Raw genomic sequence first — 21,534 nt, 5'->3', positions numbered from 1 at the left:
GATCCCCAGGGTCAGGGTGTGCCCTGGTGGATGGGCATGGGTGCCTCAGTTGCCCAGAAGGTGAGGCAGAGCCCAGCTGGACTTGAGTGTCGTCACCTGAGCAGCAGTGAGGTCCACCCTTCCTGTCCCCATCTCTGCTCCCAAGGGCTCTGCTGCTTGGGACCAGCCTATCGATGGCTTTGGTCTCGGTGGGGTGCTCAGCCCTGTCCTGGGGGAATCTGGGGGCCCACAGCTCCATCAGCCAATATCCAGGCAGGCGACACCCTGCACAAGCTTCAGGCCTGGACCCTGGCAGGGCTGCCCCTCATGAGCACTGGGCTCTGGGACTGGCAGTTCCCTGGTGCGTTGGCTCACAGCTTCCTCGTCCTTTCTGTGGGGGCCAAGATGGATGGGCCCATGTGGGGTTCCCAAAGGCACTGCTCTATCTTAGTTTCATGGCGCCTTTTCTCCCAGCTACCTCCTCCTCCCATGTCCCTGCACGCATACTGCCTGTCGGTGCTGGGACAGGGCCACAGGTCCCTGTGATTCAGCTGGCATGTGGGCTGTTGGGCTGGGCAGTGCACCGTGCTCTCTCTGAGGGTCCCCGGTTGCACAGCCCACAGCCCTGCTCTTCCAAACGCCTGGTGATCCTGCTCTCATCTTTTCCTGGGCTTTCTCAGCAGGGCCATCTCCCTTCCCCATAAGGTAATGGGGTCCTCCTGGAGTCAGGTGGCTGCAAACCCCATAGAAGTTCGTCCTCAGGGAGGAGGACACAGAGACACACACTGGAAGCGGCCATGCATGGAGAAAGCTCTACAGGAGGACACCAGCAGCTCCCAGAGCAGCAGTGGGGTGGGCCTGGCCACCCCCTGACCGTCTGGGGGCACCAGTCCTGTGACCCTTGACCTCGACTCCCAGCCTCCAGGTCCACAACAGTAAATTTCTTTTGTTTAAGCCCACGGGCCTATGGGACTACAGTATAGCTGATGTAGGAAATAAATATGGTCCTTAGTACCAGAAGTGGAGTCTGATGGTGCCAGCACCTGAGTGTGGGCATGATTTAGAGTTGGGTGGTGGGTGGAGGCCTGGAAGGTCTGAGGTGAAGATTGAAAAAACCCAAACCTGGGAGCATTCGAGTTCTTGCTTTCCAGCATTGTTGTCATTTTGGTTCAAATAAATGCTTATAAAAATTCTCCACAGAGCGGGCATTGGAAGATGGTGTTGCCGTAGGGGGATTTTTCTCCCACTTCCTCCCAGAATCTAACTGAGATTGAAACTAAATTGGAGAATATTCACCCAGAAATACCAGATGAAGACTAGCTGGAGAGGAGACTTTGACACAAGGAAAGGCAGAGACCACCTCAAGAGTACACCTGTACAACAGCTGAGACAATGTGTTTGGGGCTGAGCCTCATGGTTTGCCATCCTGAGAGGAGATCCCAACCACAAATGAGATAACAATAATCAAGATACAATGATAACAGAAGATAAAGGGTCACTCCTGGAGCACCCACCTCAGGAGTTCAAGGAGACAGCACCATCTGTGTCCCACAGGATATTTACTACCAAAGGCCAGACCACAAAGACTGGGAATGGTAGCAGGTATATCTAACACAGAAATAAACACAAAGAGACAAGTAAAATGGGGAGACAAAGAAACAACCACCAAATGGAAGAAAATGAGGAATCTCCAGAAAAAGACCTAAATGAGATGGCGGTAAGCAATTTATCAGACACGGAGATCACAGGAATGCTCAGGAATTTAGTAGGAACTACAAAGAACGTAGTGGGAACTACATCAACATGACAAAGAACATAGAAACCATGTACAGGAACCAGCCAGAATGAAGAATAAAATATCTGACATAAAGAATGCACTGGAAGGAATTAAAAGCAGGCTTGATGAAACAGAGGATCAAATCAGTGATTTGGAAGACAAGGTAGGAGAAAAAATTCAATTAGACCGCAAATGGATAACAAAACAAAATAACAACCTAAAACACATGAGGAGAGTTTAAGGGGACTTTAGGTCAGCATGAAATAAAAAAATCTGCATAATAGGGGCACTAGAGAGAGAAGAAAGTGAACAAGTGATAAAGAACCTATTTGAAGGAACCAGGACATAAAACTTCCCTAATCTGGTATAGGAAAAAGCCACACAGGTTCAGGAAGCAGAGTCCCAATCAAGATGAACACAAAATGACCTATACCAACACACATCATAATTAAAATGGAAAATATTAAAGGCAAAGAGAGAATTTTAAGAGCATCAAGCAAGAGATAGTCAATTACTTATAAGGAAGCTCCCATAGGCTGTCGGCCGATATCTCAGCATAAAAACTACAGGCAAGTAGGTAAAGTATTTAAAGTAATGAATAGCAAGGATCTGAAACAATGACTACTCTATCCATCAAGGCTATCATTCAAAATTGAAGGTAAAATAAAGAGCTTCCCAGACAAAAAAAGACTAAAGGAGTTTATTACCATCAAACCAGCATTGCAAGAATACTAACGGGACTGTTGTAAGAAGATTATATATATATACTAGAGATCTCGTGAATGAATTCATGCACATTGAAAGTAAATTAATCAGAAGCAATATTTTAATATTGCTATTAGCCCTTTCTCTATAATAGAAGTGTCAACCAAATTCATGATTGACAATGACATATCAAAACACATGCATGTGATTGGTGCCAGTGAGTGCTTTATTCACTGAGTGGCCAGATTATTATGATCTCTGAACGCATAATAATCTGGCAACTCAGTGTATAGCCTATATTATAAAAGGCTAATATGTAAATTGTCCCCTCAACTAGGAGTTCGACCACTGGGCAGGCTGGCCACAGCCAGGCCAGGGGGAGGGGACATGGGCAGTTGGCCAGCCTGCCCGCTGGTCAAACTCCTAGTTGAGGGGACAATTTGCATATTAGCCTTTTATTATATAATATATACACTGAGTGGCCAGATTATTATGCGTTCAGATATCATAATAATTTGGCCACTCAGTATATTTATCACCCATGCACAAGTCAACATAGCTATATATATTAAACTTGTTTAATTAGACCTGCGTTCTGATTTAGCTAAACTTTTTCCAGCCCAGTGAAGCATCGCTTCTCTTTCAGGCAATTATTAGCAACACAGCAGGAGATATCAACATGAAGCAGATTATTATTGTAGATCACGCAGGGAAAACAAAAGGTAAAATATTTAACAGCAACAGTGTCTATATTCTGTGCAGTGAGAAAACCTGAAGTCATTTTCAAGGTCCACCATTTCTTACTTCATTTCAGTTGGGTCAAGTTTCTAAACTTTCTAAATCTCCATTTTCAGGGCTAATGAAAAAAAAATAAGATTTTACTGAGCCTCCTATCTACCCATTCCAGGACTTATGTGAGGATAAAATGAGATGAGGCATGGGAAAATGCTTCACAGACATTTGGTTAAAGTGTGAAATGTTTCCACCTGGCTATAAAGCAAGTGGTGTTCCTGGGCTGAAGAAACTGCAAGGAGGCTAGTCGTTGCTACGGAGAGAAAGCTGGCCGTTGCTACATGATATCATTACCCACACTGACACTTAGCATATTAGCTCTCTCTCTCTCTCTCTCTCTCTCTCTCTCTCTCTCTCTCTCTCTCTATATATATATATATATATATATATATATATATATATATATATGACATTGGGTATCTAATAGATAAAAAACATCACCCATATATATGCTATTTATAAGAGACCCACCTCTGAACAAATGATTCATACAGATTGAAAGTGAAAGGATGGAGAAGAATTACCAAAGCAAACTGGAAATGAAAATAATAAGTGGGGATAGCAATACTGACATCTTACAAAATTTACCTCAAAATGAAGGCCATCACAAGAGACAACGAAGGTCACTGCATAATAGAAAGAGATCACTCAACAAGAGGATATAACCCTGGTATATGTATATGAACCCAGTATAGGAGCACCTAAAAATATTAAACACCAGCTGGAGGACTTTAAGATAGAGATCAATGGCAATAGAGTCATCATAGGGGACTTTAACACCTCGCTGACTTCACTTGATACATCTTCTAGACAAAATACAATCAACAAGGAAACAGTGATTCTACATGGAACACTATATCAGATGGATTTAATTGACATTTACAGAACAATTTACCCCAAAGCAGCAGAATAAACTTTCTTCTTAAGTGCACATGAAACACTGTCAAAGGTAGACCACATGTTAGGACACAAAACAAATCGTTACAAGTTCAAGGAGATTGAAATTACATCAAGCGTCTTCTCAGATCACAATAGCATGAAACTAGAAATGAACTGCAATAAAAAAAACACCCTAAAACATTCAAACACATGGAGGCTAATTAGTATGGTATTAAACAATGAATGATTTACCAATGATATCAAGGAGAAAATAAAAGAACTTCCTGGAAACAAATGAAAATGAACACACAGCTACCTCAAATCTATGGGACACAGCAAAAGCAGCTATGAGAGAGAAGTTCATAGCATTGCAGGCCTACCTGAAGAAACAAGAAAAATCTCAAATAAACAATCTAACCCCACAACTAAAAGAATTTGGAAGAGAACAACAAGAATAGCCCAGAGTAAGCAGAAGGAAGGAAATAAAGATCAGAGTGGAAATAAACAATATGGAGAATAATAAAATCAATACAAAAGATCAGTGAGACCAAGAGCTACTTCTTCTAAAAGATAAAAAGGTTGTTGACCATTTTGCTAGACTAAACAGGACCCCAATAAAATCAGAAATGAAAGAGGTGAAATAATAGCTGACACCACAGAAATATAAAATGTTGTAAGAAAATACTATGAACATCTCTATGCCAACAAACTAGCAACCTGGGGATAAATAGACAAATTCCTGGAAATATATGATCTTCTACAATTCAACCAGGAGGAATCAGAAAAATCTGAATAGACCAATAACAATTAGTGAAATTGAAACAACTAGCCTCCTTGCAGTTTCTTCAGCTGGGGAACACCACTTGCTTTATAGCCAGGTGCAAAGGTTTTACACATTAACCAAATGTCTGTGAAGCGCTTTTCCATGCCTCATCTCATTTGATCCTCACAGAAGTCCTGGAGTAGGTATTTAGAGACTCAGTGGAATCCTATTTTCTTTTCATTAGCTGGAAAATGGAGATTTAGAAAGCTTAGAAATTTGACCCAACTGAAATGAAGTAAGAAATGGTGGACCTTAAAAATGACTTCAGGTTTTCTCACTGCACAGAATATAGTCAAAAGTTCTGGGCCAGATGAATTTACCGGAGAACTTTACCAAACATTCAAAGAAGTACTATCACCTATCTTTCTCAGACAATTAAAAAAAATGGGAGGGGGGGGGGCGGCTTCCAGGCTAATATGAAAAAAGGCCAGCGTTACCATTATCCTAATTCCAAAACCAAAGAAAGACATTACAATGAAAGAAAAATCACAGGCCAATCTCCCTGATGAATGTAGATGCTCAAATCCTCAACAAAACATTAGCAAATCAGATACAGCAAGACATTAAAAAGATCACACTATCACCAAGTGGGATTTATTCCAGGGATGCAAGGTTGGTATAATATTACCAAATGGCATTTGAAAGTCAATTAATGTGATACATCATATAAACAAAATGAAGGGTAAAAAAATCCCATTATCATATCAACAGATGCAGAAAAAGTATTTTAGTAGGGGTTGTATTGACACTGTTGATCGTTTTGGGTAGCATGGACATTTTAATGATGTTGATTCTTCCTATCCATGAACATGGTATGTTCTTCCATTTGTTTATGTCTTTCTATATTTCTTTTTTCAATGCTCTTATTGTTTTCTGAGTATGGGTCTTTTACCTCCTTGGTTACATTTATTTCTAGGTATATTTTCTGGTTGCAATGGTAAATGGGATTTTTTTTTTAAAGTTTCTCTTTTTGAGAGTTCATTATTGGTGTATAAAAATGCCACTGATTACTGGATGTTAATTTTGTATCTTGCTCCTTTACTAAATGTATTAAATAAATCTGGTAGGTTTTTGGTGGAGTCTTTGGTTTTTTTTTATATATAATAACATGTCATCTGCAAATCATGAGAGTTTTACTTCCTGCTTTCTAATTTAGATGCCTTTTATTTTTTCTTCTTGTCTGATTGCTATGGCTAGGACTTCCAGTACCATGTTGAATAAGAGTGGTGAAAACAGACATCCTTGTCTTGCTCCTGATCTTAAGGGAAATGTTCTTAGCATTTGCCCATTGAATATGGTGTTGGCTGTAGGTTTGTCATATATGGCCTTTATTATGTTTAGGCATGTTCCCTCTAATCCCATGTTATTGAGAGTTTTTATCAAAAATGAGGGCTGGCCCAGCTGGTGTGGCTCATTGGTTGAGCACTGATCCATGAACCAAAAGGTCACCAGATCAATGCCTGGTCAAGGAACATGCCCAGGATGGGGGATCAATCTCCAACTGGGGCATGCAGGAGGCAGCCAATCCCTGTTTCTCTCTCATCGATGTTTCTGTCTTTCTATTCCTCTCCCTTCTTCTGTCTCTAAAATGAATAAAAACATATACTTTTTAAAAATGGGTGTTGAATTTTGTCAAATGCTTTTTCTGCATCTGTTGACATGATTATGTGATTTTTATCCTTCATTTTGTTTATGTGATGTATCACATTTATTGACTTGCAAATATTGTACCAACCTTATATACCTGGAATAAATCCCACTTGGTGATGGTGTATGATCTTTTTCATGTCTTGCTGAGTCTGATTTGCTAATATTTTGTTGAAGATTTTAGCATCTATACTCATCAGGGGTATTGGCCTGCAATTTTATTCCTCTGTAGTGTCTTCCTCTGGTTTTGGAATTAGGATAATGCTGGAATCACATAGTTCACACACATCTAGAAAAAGTGTTCAAAAAATTTACACGGAACAACAACAACAACAACAACAACAAAAAGACCCCAAATAGCCACAGCAACCTTGAGAATGAAGAACAAAGTTGGAGGGATCACAAAACCAGATATCAAACTATACTACAAGACCATTGTAATCAAAACAGCCTGGCACTGGCACAAGAACAGGCATATAGATCCATGCAACAGAACAGAGAACCCAGAAATTGACCCAAGCCATCACGGTCAGCTAATATTTGACAAAGGAGGCAACACCATACAATGGAGTCAAGATAGTCTCTTCAATAAATGGTATTGGGAAATTTGGACAGATACATGCAAAAAAAAAGTTGGAACTGTGTTACCAACTTACACCACACACAAGAATAAACTCAAAATAGATAAAAGACGTAAATGGACGCCCCCAAACCATAAAATCCTAGGAGAAAACAGGGGCAGTACAGTCTTAACCATCTCGTGTAGCAGAATTTCACCGACGCATCTCCGAGGGCAAGAGAAACAAAGGGAAAAAAATTAAACAAACCACATCACACTAAAAAGCTTCTGCCCAGAAACCATCATCAAAATGGGAAGGGAACCCACTGCATGGGAGCACGTACTTGCCAAGGATACATCGGGTAAGGGGTTAATTTCCAAAATATGTCAGGAACACTTACTTACAACTCAACAGAAGGGAGGCAAACACACCAATTTAAAAACCAGCGCAGGACCCATGTAGACACTTCTCCGGAAAGGACGTGCCCATGGCCAAGAGACAGATGAGAAAATGCTCAGATCCACTGATGGTCAGAGATGCACATTGCGATGATAATGACCTCTCACCTCACACCTGCACTGATGGTCAGAGATGTACATTGCAATGATAACCTCTCACCTCACACCTGCAGGGATGGCTCCCCTCAACAACGAATTCGTGTCAGCCGGACAGCACATCGAAGTCTCTTGCAAACCCATGACAACCATCGAATGGGGCTTGGACTTGCTTGGGGCCGTGGCCTCCCTCTCCCTTCCTTCCCTCTCCTCCTTCTGGGGTGGGAATGCCGGCCATGGGACCTTCCTGCCTGCAGCCCCCGAGTCTGCGCCCGCCACAGTCCTCGGGTGGGGAGGCCCCTGGTCCCAGGACCCCTCACTCTCGCCACTCCCCTGCCTGGTTTAGCTGAGATTTGGGACTGAGAGTGGATGCTGGGTGAGTCAGACCTGCAGGGGTGTTGGGATGGGGTATGTTGCATGTGAGGAAGATGTGTTTGGAGAGCCAGAGGGCGGGCTGCCATGGCCTGAGCTATATCCCCCCCAATGTATATCCTGATGTCCTACCCGCCGGCACCACAGAAAGTGATTTGTTAGGATGATGGAGGTGTGATCAGCCAGTTCAGGGGAGGGTTCCCTGGACTGGGCTGGGCCCCCAGCCAGTGTGACCCCAAGTTTATGAGAAGGGGCTTGGGGGACAGACACACGCACAGGACGCGTGATGGAGGCACAGAGGCAGGAAAGGAGGGTGGCGGCGATCAGCCCGCCCTCTCACCACCCCACGCAGACACCTGCTCCGCCTCCATCTGACCCGGAGGCAGCCGGCAGGATACACTCCTGAGGTCTAAGCCCCTGGCCTGAGCTGCTTCCGTGATGGCCTTTGGACACTCATGGTGCTGCCTGAGGACCAGCCCCTGCGCGGAGAGCCGCCAGCAGTGCTGGGTGAGCCTCACGCTGCCTGAGCCCTGCCCCCCCGCCCCAACCTCCCTCCTCTCCACACAGCCCATGGGCTGGGCACAGACGGAATTCGCTTAACATAGTGGTCCGCAAGCTCCTTAGTCCCCAGAGCCAAATATCAATAGGACAATGACTGACATTTCTTCGGAGAGCCACATTGTTTAAACTTAAACTTCTTCTAATGCCACTTCTTCAACATAGACTCGCCCACGCCGAGGTATTTTGTGGAAGAGCCACACACAAGTAGCCTGTGGCTCGTGAGCCACAGTTTGCCGACCACGGACTTAATGGAAATGGAGCCGGGGCCTGGAAGCTGTCCCCGTGGATCCCGGGCCAGGGGAGCCTTCCCCTCGGACCCGCGACCTTGCCCAGTTCGGCGTGGACAGTGACCCGCAGGGCCAGGCGGGCGCTCAGGCCCGGACACCCAGGCGGTGTCTCAGCTCTTGGAAGTGCCTCCTCCCAGAGCCAGGCTCAGCAGCTCTGCCCTGGCCCCTCCGGGGACCCTGGCCCTGCCGGTCTGCCCTGCCTACCCGTCCCGGGCTGCCTCTGCCCAGGCCCGGCCACCACAGCGGGTGGGGATGCGGCATGGCCTCTGGCCCCCCGGCTGTGCATCCTGGGCCCCTGTGCATGGCTCCTGCCTCCCGCACCTCACGCCCACGTGGCCCCTGGCCTGGCTGCCACCTGCCTCGTTTTCGCCCCAGGGGGTATTGTGCCTCCCCTGCTGTCCTGCCTCCGGCCATGCACGCTCTAGACTGGACACGGGTCTTCCGGGCACCCCCCAGACACTCGGCAAGGGTGGACAGACGGCGCGGCTGGCTTTCCAGGAACGGCAACAGGCAGTGAGGCGCGTCCTGAGGGTGCCCCGGGCGAGGCCCTACTGACCACGGGGAGGCCGAGCCAGCTCCACGAAGATGGTGCCGGGGAGCCTGGCCTGCATCCCCCCAGCTCAGCCTCGCCCTTCAGGCTCCTCTGCCCCCAGCCCTCCCTTTCCCACGCGCCGGTCAGAATCACACACATACACATGTCACAAGATAGCACACGTATTTATTTCAAGGCGACACGGGCACACACTGCGAGCCACCCGGGCCGCACTCGGCGGTGGGCGTCCAGGGAAGCGGCTTCCTGGCACTGGAAGCTGGAGGCGCTCGGGGAAGGGGAGTGGGGGAGAGGGGAGGGTATGTACAAGGGGCCCAGCACACAAGGCGGCGGGCACCCCCTCGGCTCCGTCTCCTTGTGTCCATGCTCCTGCCCGGCGGGTCACTTCACCTGTGGACGACAGAGGCAGCGTGAGGCACTGCTCGGGGCCCGGACCCCCAGCCCGCCCGCCTGCCCAGCCGCCCACCTTGAACAGAGTGACGGTCGTGCTGTAGAAGAGGCTGAGCAGGAACAGGACGATGAAGGTGGAGGCCATGGTGTTGAGGTTCTCAAAGCCCTCCTCGTCGGCGCTCACCTCCCCCCCTGCAGGGACACAACGTGGGGCTCAGTGCTGCACCCCAAACCCCCTCCCAGCCACCCATCCTCCTGCTGCCCAGGGCCCTGGCGGTGCTGCCCCCGGAGGGCGGGGCAGGGCGGGGCAGAAGCGAGGGCAGCAGGGCAGGTCTGAGCCCGGCAGAGCTGGGCTCCCACAGCCGCCTGGAGGCCGGGCAGAGTCCCCGTCCTGAGGCCCTGGGCACAGGGTGACAGCAGCTCACAGACACAGGGGTGGGTGCCACACAGGGCCGGGATAGGGGGCCCAGTGGAATGCATTCAGGGTCCTGGGCTCTCCTCGAGGGGGTACGGCCAGGGCCACTTGGGGTGATGAAGCTGGGAATGGGGCCTCCTGTCCCCTGCGGGTGGGGGTGGCAGTGGGGGCAGGCACAGGTCTGGGACTGAGGGACCCTCCTTGCTTCCTCAGTGGGACTCTCACTCTCTCGTTCTCAGAGTGGAGGGCGAATGTAGGAGGCCGTGGGGGGCTCTGGCTGGCGTGTCTGCCCCACTAGGAATCATATCTCTGGGACCCAGAGGTCTGACAGACACCCAAGGCTCGGGGCAGAGTGAGGCTGGATGGACAGACGGACACATACAGTGAGGTCTGGAGCCCTAACACAGATGGGCCTTTGAGGCAGCTTCTGGAGTCCAGGGCCCCAAAGGACCAGGAGCACAGGGTGTCTAGGGGTTGCCCAGGGGCCGAGCTCTCTGCTGGGAACGGAGGCCCCCCCGGGCCCCTGTGCCCCTCACTCCCTGCTGCAGGTGGCCTCTTTCCCCACCAGGTTCCAGGGCCAGGTGTCTGCGGGGCAGAGCCCGTAGATCAGCCTCCCTGCCTCCGGGACACGCCGACTACTTCTGTTCACTGGGGTACAGGGCCTGCTGCTTCATCAACAGCCTGGGCTGGGCCGGGGTGGCCCAAGGCTGCAGCCGCCTCCCAGTGGCCCCCGAGCCCCTGCCCAGGCCTGGGCGGGTGCCTGGTCAGAGTCCTGGTGGGCTGGCCCCTGGGTGTACCTCCAAGGGCAGACAGAGGACAAGCAGGCTGGACAGGAAGCCGTGCAGCAAGCGTGGCACAGAGGCAGGCGTCAAAGGCACCGAGTGACCTAGGCGCACAGGGTGGACATCTGTGTGTGTGTCTGTGCTGTGTGCACATGAATGTGTGTGTCTGTATGTGCATGTGTCTGTGCAAATGGGTCCATGTGCCCGTGTACACCTGTGCACCAATGACTCATCTGTGTGAGTGCCCAGGTGAGTATGTGACCGTGTGTGTATGTGTATATGAGTGTGCATTAACTGTGTGTCTGCCTGCATGTTTGCATGCTTGCACACACGTGCAGATATCTGTGTACATGTGTACATCCCTGCATACGTGTATGTGTACACATGCCAGTGTGCTCATGTCTCTCGCATGTGTGTCTCTAGAACAATGTGCATTCGTGCTTCTCTGTGTATGTGTCCACATGTGTGGATGTATATATGAGTGTGCACATGTCTGTGTACACATGTATGAATGTGTAGATATTTGTGTGTGTATCCATGTCTTTGCATGTCTCTGTGTTCCCACATCCACTGCACGTGTCTCTTTGTTCATATTCATTTGTGTATGTCTATACCTGTGTGCCTGTGTGCTTCTTTGTGCATGTGTCCATACTTTGCATGTGTCTATGTGTATACACACATGTGGCACTACACACACACATGCACAGCAAACACACATGTCCATGTATTTGCACACACCTGCACATGTGCATGTGTTTGTGTGCTCATGTTATAGTATATGTGTCTGTGTCCACATCCATTTATGTACATGTGCCTGTGTGCCTTTGTGTATGTCCATGCCTGGGCATGTGTCTGTGTGCATGCATGCATGTGTGCACATGTGCATGTGTTGTGTGCCAATGTCCACGTCACGTGTAGCTGTATCCATGTGTGTGCATATCTGTTTATGCCTGTGTGCATGCATGCATGTGTCTCTGTGTGTGCATGTGTGCATGTGTGTTGTACACCCATGTCCCTGTGAGCCCATAGCAGCTGTGGAGAGGCGGTGAGCATTGCACTGTCTGCTGTGAGCACTCTGCAGGGCTCAGGGCTTTGAGAGGCGAGTGGGAAGCCAGTGGGTGAAGCAGGGGTGGGGGCAGCACAGCCGTGGCCCCAGCGGGCGAGAGCATTGCTCACTCGGACCAGCATCTTTTGAACAGACATTTTTATTTCTGGTTTTTATAGAATGCAACACCCCACCCATTGACACAGTCAGTTTGCATACATGCACACACAGCGACAGGTCAGCCAGAGGCTCCGGACCGCCCTGGAGGGGCAGCCTGGGGTCAGTGGCAGGAGCTGGCCAGGTCAGACATGACCAGGGACACGTTGTACAGGGTGGGTTTACCGGTGGACTTGTCCACGGTCCTCTCGGTCACCGAGTAGGGCAGGGCCTCGTGGGCCACGACGCAGGTGTAGGTCTCCCCGGCGCTCCAGTCCTCCTCGCTCACGGTCAGGACGCTGTGGACGAAGTACAAGCCGGGGGCCTGGGGCTCGGGCACTGGGGCGCTGGTCACATACATGTCGGAGGACACGGGCTGCCCTCTCTGCAGCCACTGCACAAACACGTCAGGGGGCGAGAAGCCCTTCACCAGGCAGGTGACTGAGGCCGACTCCCGCAGGCTCAGCTGCTCCCGGCTGGGTGGCTGCACGTACACCGAGGGCACGTGCTTGGCGACGTCTGTGGGAAGAGGGGAGCGTGAGCTCAGGTCGGGGGCGGCGGGGTTCAGCCCCCGACAACAGGGAAGCAGAGGGCATGTGTGTCTGTGTGTCTTAGTGCATGAATGTGCAGGTATCTGTGTGCATGTCTCTGTGTGTGCCTGTGTCTATGTGCCTGTTGCATGCCTATGCATGTGTGCCTCTTGCTTCCGGGCCTACCATGGGATCCCCAGCCCTGGATGCCATGTGTGGGAGGGTCTGGGGTGGCGGGAAGGGGGGCAGCCTACCCTTGGGCCTGAAGATGGTATGCTTCAGCGGCGAGGGCAGGTCCGTGTGGGTCACCGTGCAGGTGAACTCCTCGCCCGACTCCCAGTCCTCCACGCACACCGTGGCCTTTCCTATGGCACTGAAGGTGGCGTTGGGGTGGCTCACGGAGATGTTGGTGTTGGTTTTCAGCTCAATGCCATTCTTGCGGGTCCAGGAGATGGTCAGGCTGTCATAGGTGGCCAGGTCAGTGACCAGGCAGGACAGCGTGGCCTCCTTGGTGAGGAAGATGCTGGCGAAGGTCGGGGGGATGGTGAAGACTCGGATGGTGGACGTACCTGGGACAGGACGGGGGTGGTCAGGCCAAGGCGTCGACTTGGCGGAGCCTCTCCTGGGCCCTGGGGTCCTGCGGGAGGGGACACCGGGTCCCGCCCGACAAACCTCCCTGGGGGCCCCCCTCCCCGCCCCTGGCCTCTCGGGGAAGCCAAGGCTCGGGGAGCTGCCGGCCCGTCAGGGGCAGGTCTGCCGACCGAGCGGACACCTGTGTGCTGGGGGCTCTGCCGGGGCGGGATCACTCACTGGGGCCGCACATGGAGGACACGTTCTTCTGGAAGGTGAGCGCCTGGTGCTCCACCTGGCAGGTGAACACGCTCTGGCTCAGCCAGTCACTCTCGGTGACGGTCAGCGTGCTGGTGACCCTGTAGGTCAGGGGGCGGGCTCTGCGCTCGACCTCTGGCTTGTCCGTGACGAAGCCGGAGGTCAGAAGCTTCCCCTCCTTCAGCCAGGACACGGCGATCTTCTTGGGGCTGAAGCCCGAGGCCTGGCAGATGAGCGAGGACGTGCGGAGGCCGGGGCCGGTGAAGGAGTCGCGGGGCGGGATGAAGACGTTCACGTGGGGCGGCAGCACTTCGCTGTCTGCGGGGAGGAGACAGAGTCAGCCGGGCCGCTGCCCCCTCACCCGCCCGGCAGCCGCCCGCAGGGGGAGGCCCGCTCACCTGGGATGGAAAACTGCAATACTTTTTCGCCGTTGGGGTGTTTGACCTTGCATGTCACAAACTCGTCCAGGCCCTGGAGGATGTCGGCCGTGGGCAGGAGGACCTGCGAGCTGGCCTGGTACTTGCCCTCCCTCATGACCGAGGGAAAGTTCTGGACGGCACTGATGGCGCTGGTGTTCTTAAAGCTCCAGGAGAAGGTGACGGTGTCGGGCAGGAAGTCCTTGGCCAGGCAGCCCATGGCCACCAGGCTCTCCTCGGGCAGGGAGTTCCCGCAGGAGACGAGGGGGAAGAGGTTGGGGGGAGCGGCAGTCCCTGAGGACCCGAGCGAGCGGGGCAGAAGAGAAAGGGGTGTGAGAGGAGGACTTCCCCGACTCGGCCGGTCAGGGGTCAGGCCCGTCGCCCCTCAGATGCCTCACAGGGCCAAGCCCATGACGACGGGGTCCCCCAGATCTCGCCACCTGTGTGGGGCAGGCAGTGTGGCCAAGGCTTGGGCCGAGGAGGCTGCTACAGCCCCCACCCTGTAGGAGCCGGCTCTGAGCCTGGGGGATGGGAGCAGCTCTTACAGACATGTGCGCCCAGCCCCCGCCTCACACGACCCAGCCCCAGACCAGCGCGGCCTTCTCTCTGACCCCTGCAGCCACATGCTCAGCCCCAGCGCCCGGGACCCCCAGGCAGCGGCCGGCCAGCGAGAGAGGGGCCCCTGCGAGCCCAGCCCTCACTGCCGCGGCTCCGCCACATGGAGCCCTGCCCTGGGTGCCTGGGTCCAAAGGATGGTGTGTGATGGGGGACGAATATAGACTCAACTCAACTCATCCAGAGCACATCCAGGTCACGGGGTCAGCCCAGCCAGCTCAGCTCACCCAGCTCACCCAGCTCACCCAGCTCACCCAGCTCACCCAGCCCAGCTCACCCAGCTCAGCTCACCCAGATAATCCAGCCTAGCTCACCCTGCTTACCCAGCCCAGCTCACCCAGCTCAGCTCATCCAGCTCAGTTCAGTTCACCCAGCTCAGCTCAGCTCAGCTCAGCTCAGCTCACCCAACTCAGCTCAGCTCAGCTCACCCAGCTCAGCTCACCCTGCTCAGCTCAATTCAGCTAAGCTCATCCAGCTCAGCTCCCCCAGCTCCCCCAGCTCAGATCAGCTTGCCCGGCTCCCCCAGCTCCCCTACCTCCCCAAGCTCACCCTGCTCAGCTCCCCCAGCTCCCCCAGCTCAGCTCAGCTCCCCCAGCTCCCCCAGCTCCCCTAGCTCCCCAAACTCACCCAGCTCACCCAACTCAGCCCTGCTCACCCAGCTCAGCTCACCCAGCTCAGCTCAGCTCACCCGGCTCAGCTCAGCTCAGCTCACCCAGCTCACCCAGCTCACCCAGCTCACCCAGCTCAGCTCAGCCCAGCTCACCCAGCTCACTCAGCTCAGCTCACCCAGCTCACCCAGCTCAGCTCAGCTCACCCAGCTCAGCTCACCCAGCTCAGTTCAGCTCACCCAGCTCAGCTCAGCTCACCCAGCTCACCCAGCTCAGCTCACCCAGCTCAGCTCACCCAGCCCACCCAGCTCCGCTCCGCTCAGCTCAGCTCACCCAGCTCCACTCAGCTCAGCTCAGCTCAGCTCACCCAGCTCAGCTCAGCTCACCCAGCTCAGCTCAGCTCACCCAGCTCAGCTCACCCAGCTCAGCTCAGCTCACCCAGCTCAGCTCACCCAGCTCAGCTCAGCTCACCCAGCCCACCCAGCTCTGCTCCGCTCAGCTCAGCTCACCCAGCTCCACTCAGCTCAGCTCAGCTCACCCAGCTCAGCTCAGCTCACCCAGCTCAGCTCACCCAGCTCAGCTCAGCTCACCCAGCTCAGCTCACCCAGCTCAGCTCACTCAGCTCCGCTCCGCTCAGCTCAGCTAAGCTCACCCAGCTCACCCAGCTCCGCTCAGCTCAGCTCAGCTCACCCAGCTCCACTCAGCTCAGCTCAGCTCACCCTGCTCAGCTCACCTGGTTCAGCTCCGCTCAGGTCAGCTCAGCTCACCCAGCTCAGCTCACCTGGTTCAGCTCAGCTCAGCTCAGCTCAGCTCCCCCAGTTCCCCCAGCTCACCCAGTTCAGTTCCCCCAGATCCCCCAGCTCAGCTCAGCTCAGCTCAGCTCACCCAGTTCAGCTCAGCTCACCCAGCTCACCCTGCTCACCCTGCTCAGCTCACCCAGCTCAGCTCAGCTCAGCTCACCCAGCTCACCCAGCTCAGCTCACCTGGTTCAGCTCAGCTCAGCTCAGCTCACCCAGCTCCGCTCGGCTCAGCTCAGCTCAGCTCACCCTGCTCAGCTCACCCAGCTCAGCTCAGCTCAGCTCATCCAGCTCACCCAGCTCAGCTCACCTGGTTCAGCTCAGCTCAGCTCAGCTCACCCAGCTCCACTCAGCTCAGCTCACCCAGCTCACCCAGTTCCCCCAGCTCCCCCAGCTCAGCTCAGCTCAGCTCACCCAGTTCAGCTCAGCTCAGCTCAGCTCACCCAGCTCACCCTGCTCACCCTGCTCAGCTCACCCAGCTCAGCTCAGCTCAGCTCACCCAGCTCAGCTCACCCAGCTCACCCAGCTCATCCAGCTCAGCTCCCACAGCTCACCCAGCTCACCTGGCTCAGCCCAGCTCAGCTCCCCCAGCTCCCCCAGCTCCCCCAGCTCCCCCAGCTCACCCCAGCGCAGCCCTGCTCAGCCTGGTGTTTCTGGTCAGAAAGCTCAGGCCACCCGACATGCTCACCTCAGTGGAAGCGCCTCTCCCCGGACTTCTGTGCAGCTGGGCTCTGCCAGGTGGGCTCCTTCCCAGGGCCTCTTCCTGCCTCTCGCCCCTGATACGCCCGCTCCCAGCCCCAGCCCTGCTCCCGCTGGCATCTGGCTCCCAAGCAGCGCCCGTCACTGCCCTCCCCGTAGCCGGTCAAACACTCTGCCCACTTCAAGTCAGTGTACATCTGGCGGGGCTTGGGGAGCCCTGGGTTGGCAGAGTGCTCCCCCGCCCGTGCCCCACCGTCCGCCACCGGCTTTACCCACGTTCCCTCCAGAGAAAAATCACCCCTGGAACGGCCAGGACACGCATCTTCCTGACCTCGCACTCAGAGCCCCGCTCGGCGGCACACAGCATGGGCCCTTCCTAACGCGTGGCTGTGACCCAGACCGGAGCTGCGCTCACAACTTAGGGGCAGACGGCAGCAGGGACAGACAGTGCTGCCCCGTGGCCAGCCACCCCGCCCGCAGCTGCCGGCCACAGGGCAGCGCTGGCCACTTTTCCCTGGAAGGTTCTCTGGGGAGAGATAACTGTGAGGGACCCCCACAGGGGCAGCTTGGGGTGTCACACACCCGGCCCTCTCTGCCTCCACTGAGCACTAATGGCCCAAGCTCTCCTTCAGGTGGAGGCAAAGCTGTCAAACCTCTCTCACTAGCCTGCCGCTCACTCCACGTCTGGGGGGAGGAATGGTGGTGAAGGGGGCCTTTGTCCTGCAGCCATTCCTCCAACTCCACCGCCCACTCACTCGTTCACTCACTCGGGACTCAGTCTGGGACCCAATGGGCTTCTGCTTAGTCCACTGAGCTAGCCCTAACCCTCCCACACATCCCACCGGCCTCCGGCCTCAGGGGCGTATTGGAAATCGGTCTGAAACAAAGGTGACTTTATCAGAGGTCGCAAAGTGCCTCTTCCTCACGGGGAGGAAACACTAACTTAAAAAGCCGGAGGGTCCCTGTGACCCGGGCTATGGGGACAGGGGCCCGCGGAGTGAACGCGGCCACGGGCTGACGGCCCCGCCCGAGGCGGTTTCACGGCTCACGCGCCTCGCTTTGGACATGAACGCAAACAAGACGCTGGCGAGCCGAGTCCGAGAAACGAAAAACGAAACCCGCACCTAAAAGCGGAACTCCCGTCCCGGCCTCGGCTTATCTCACGGCCCAGCCGCAGGTGCTGTTTGCTCCGGAGACACGTTTAGATTTGTGGGCAAAACCCCGAAACCGCGTCTCGAAACCAGAAGCTATAAATGTGTCAACCGTGCTTCCTGGCCTCCGAAAATAGATGCCGGCCGGCCCGCTTCCGGCCACCGGCTGCAGGTGTGTGCCCCCCTCACCCCCCGACAGCCGACACTGGCTCTGCTCCGTCCAACAGCCTCAACTCGGTGAAAAGTAATTTATCTTCATCAAAACTCAGCCCACGGTTCCTTGTCACCGCATCTGGCCAAACTGGCACCACTCTCCACTCCACAAAGACCTGACTTCCAATTATTAATTAAATAATGAGATTAAAAAAAAAAAAAACCACCAAAAAAAACCCAGTGACCTTAAAACTTCTCACATTTTAAAGTCACCCTTTTCTTGCCCTGGCCGGTGTGGCTCAGTGGATAGAGCGCCGGCCTGTGGACTGAAGGGTCCCAGGTTCAATTCCTATCAAAGGGTACAGGCCCAGGTAGTGGGGCTTGATCCCCAATGTGGCTTGTGCAGGAGACAGCCGACCCATGGTTCTCTCTCATCACGGATGTTTCTATCTCTCTCTTCCTCTCCCTTCCTCTCTGAAGTCAATAAAAAGTAATTAAAAATAAAATAAAATAAAATAAAATAAAATAAAATAAAATAAAGTCACACTCTTCCTAACCCTGTCCTTCAATGTGGCCCATTGTGGCCACCCGGCCCTCCTGGCAGGTAAAGAAGTCTACATACAATCTGGCATTTTAAAAAATTAAATCATAGAGAAGCCATGGACTTGGAAGAAATTAGATTCTAGCAAAGTAACGGACTTGAAAAGAATGAGAATGTGCCGCCTCCCTCGGCAGGCGGGGTGCCCCGAGCCGCCTGCTCCTGGTCTGCAAACCCCCGGTTCTGACCTCGAGAAGGTCCCGCGGCCCCGCTGGCCCTCGGCCGGTCCAACCTCTCACCCGGCGCGGCCCTTCAGGCCTGCAGCCTCTTCCAGGGGCTCCGTGACCCCAGAAAAGCCTCTTAATTTCAGTCTCCGAAAGGCATCCGAAAACCAAGAGGCTCTGCAGTCCCTGCGCCCCGGCCCCTGTCCTCCCTGGCCAGCCTGCCTGGCCCCGGCCCCGGCCCCGGCCCCGGCCGGGGGTCACGTCCGAGGACCGGCCACTGATGCCCAGGAAGACCCAGCGAGAGGAGAGGGAAGGAAAGGCCCGAGGAGGGCATCGGTCTTACCTGAGGAGACGGTGACCTGGGTCCCCTGGCCCCAGTAGTCCATACCATAGTAATCACAGCCTTGCAATCTCCATCCTCGCCCCACAAAAACCGGGGCGCCGGCCCTGCACCGCCGGAGGCCGCCCGGGGACCCGCACCGTCTCTGGGCGCCGATGGAAGGCGGCCACCCAAGTCTCTGTGGCCGGGAGGGCCCTGAGCCCCTCAGCCCGTGGATTCCCTAGCCCGGCCGCCGGCCCTGAGCCCACAGCCCCGACTGGGACTCGGAGGTCCAAGTGACGACACCGGCCACCTGCCCATGGTGGAGCCCGTGGAGCCGGGCAGCCGGTCCCACGGCCCCGAGGCCTCGCTCACTGTCCTTCTGCGAGGGGCGGAAGGTCTCCGGCCCCGCTTGGGGAACCCTCTCCCCGGCTCCCTTTCCTGACCTCCGAAATGCCTCGGCGTCTCCTGACCCGACCCCCACCTCCCCGACCGGAGGACTCACCGGAGGAGACGGTGACCAGGGTGCCCTGGCCCCAGACATCGAACCAGGAGTCACATTGTGACAGCCACACCCGGGTCCCGGGCAAGAACCGGTGTCCGGCACGGGCCTCCCGTCCCCTCAGGAAACGCCCAGGAGGGCAGAGGGGGCCACAGGGCCCGGAGGCCAAGGGCGGCCAAGACCCAGAGAGACCCCCGGCCTCAGAGCCCGGAGGAGCGGGTTCAATCTGTCCTCTGACCCAGGAGCCGCAGTGCCCCAGCCCCTTCCTGAGTCCCCAGCCCGGCCCGGACCTCCTGGACCCGAGACCCGACACACTCATTTCCCTCAAAAAGCATCAAAAACCCTCGGAGAGAGAGAGGAGAGAGAGAGGAGAGAGGGGGTGGAGGACTCACCTGAGGAGACGGTGACCATGGTGCCCTGGCCCCAGTAGTCGAAGTAGTCACATTGCCACCGGCTCCCCAAGGCCGCGTACAAAAACCCCGTCCCACCTGGCACCAGCCACCTCAAACCCCTCTCCTCAGGACTCCGCACCCCGAGAACGCAGCCCCTCTGCCTCCACCGCCCCGTCCCCCATGAGAGGCCATCCGTCTGCAGTGGCCCCCGACTGGGGCCCCCGGCTGGGGACTCCGCAGAACCCCTCATAGAGCAAAAAAAACCAAAGTCTCTGGAAAGTTTTTCCCACCCGGACAGAGAGGAGAGAGGAAGCCGGCTCACCTGAGGAGACGGTGACCATGGTGCCTTGGCCCCAGTACTCGAAGTAGTCACATCGCCCCAGGCTCCCCAAGGCCGCATACAAAAACCCGTCCCGCCTGGCACCAGCCACCTCAAACCCCTCTCCTCAGGACTCCGCACCCCGAGAACGCAGCCCCTCTGCCTCGCCGCGAAGGCCCCGGCCCCCAGGAGAGGCCGCCTGCCGAGCGGAGACCCAGGGGCGGCCCTCGGGGAGGCCCCTCGTAGAGGAAAAGTGAAATCCCTGGAAAGTCCCTTCCAGCCGGGACAGAGGAGAGAGGAAGCCGGCTTACCTGAGGAGACCGTGATCGAGGTCCCCTGGCCCCACACGTCGAAAGCATCGCACGGGGACACAGTTCCCAGTCCCCCCAGACAAAAACCTGCCCTGGCCCCGGCGGCTAGGCGCTGTCCTGCCCGGGGCCACAGGGACCCCCGGCTGGGAGGGCGACAGGCCGAGAGTGCAGCCTCCTGTCCCACAAGGACGCACCCTCCCTTCTGTCCCGCGTCTGAGACCAGACGGGGCCCCAGGCTCCGCACACCCCAGCCCGCTACCCGCCTGCCCCGCCATGTCCCCGTCGGACAGGACAGTGGACGCCAGACTCACCTGAGGAGACGGTGACCTGGGTGCCCTGGCCCCAGTGCTCGAAGTAAGCATAGGCACAGTGAGCGGGCCCCGGGCCGTGGCCTCAGAAATCCCCGCAGCAGCCGGGGTCCCCGGGGAGGGAGCCGCAGGCGACGCCAGGCTGCTCGCTGCCCACAGACACCCCCCCACCCCCCGGGGCCCCCTCCCGCCCAGGTCCCCAGGGCTGGGCTTGGGCCTCCTTCCTGACACCTGGCTCACCCCTGCCGACCCTGCCCAGCTGCTCCCCTGCACCCAGCTGTGCCCCTTGGTGGGACGGCATCCCCGTCTCCTGCTCCCTCCCAGCCCCCAGCGCCTGGCCCTGGCCCTTAGCGGGTGGGCGGGCGGGCGGCTGGCTGGGTTTTTGTAGAGCTGTCAATCACTGTGCCCCAGTTAGCACTGTGGTGTCTGGCTTAGCCAAAACCTCCAGGCTGGGGTGGGGCAGGTGGTGGAGGCGGATCTCGCACTGGGGGCCGGGCCAGGTGGGGGCCTGGGGGAGGGGGGACACAGAGCAGAGGAGACCCCCCCACCC

At 55.2% G+C, this 21,534-nt stretch overlaps 1 protein-coding gene and 1 gene segment (V, D, J or C); one reads left to right on the top strand and one right to left on the bottom strand.

The window, feature by feature from the left end:
- Positions 1-9,632: 9,632 nt before the first annotated feature.
- On the bottom strand, positions 9,633-21,147 carry LOC311628553 (immunoglobulin heavy constant mu-like). The segment is given in 7 exons: positions 20,988-21,147; positions 14,031-14,342; positions 13,615-13,950; positions 13,059-13,373; positions 12,461-12,793; positions 9,953-10,068; positions 9,633-9,876 (listed from the first exon to the last, which is right to left on the bottom strand).
- Positions 14,459-16,848, top strand: LOC311611695 (uncharacterized protein; the record flags this gene model as incomplete). Its single annotated transcript, XM_084864083.1, has 3 exons — positions 14,459-14,550; positions 15,468-16,295; positions 16,386-16,848. 3 exons carry the CDS (start codon positions 14,459-14,461, stop codon positions 16,846-16,848), a joined length of 1,383 nt encoding a protein of 460 aa, XP_084720209.1.
- Positions 21,148-21,534: the final 387 nt, after the last annotated feature.

The sequence above is a fragment of the Pipistrellus hanaki genome (genome assembly GCF_964339955.1).
Source record: "Pipistrellus hanaki genome assembly, chromosome: 1".
In the NCBI taxonomy this organism is placed as follows: domain Eukaryota; kingdom Metazoa; phylum Chordata; class Mammalia; order Chiroptera; family Vespertilionidae; genus Pipistrellus; species Pipistrellus hanaki.
This window is presented reverse-complemented; position numbering and strand designations above follow the sequence as displayed.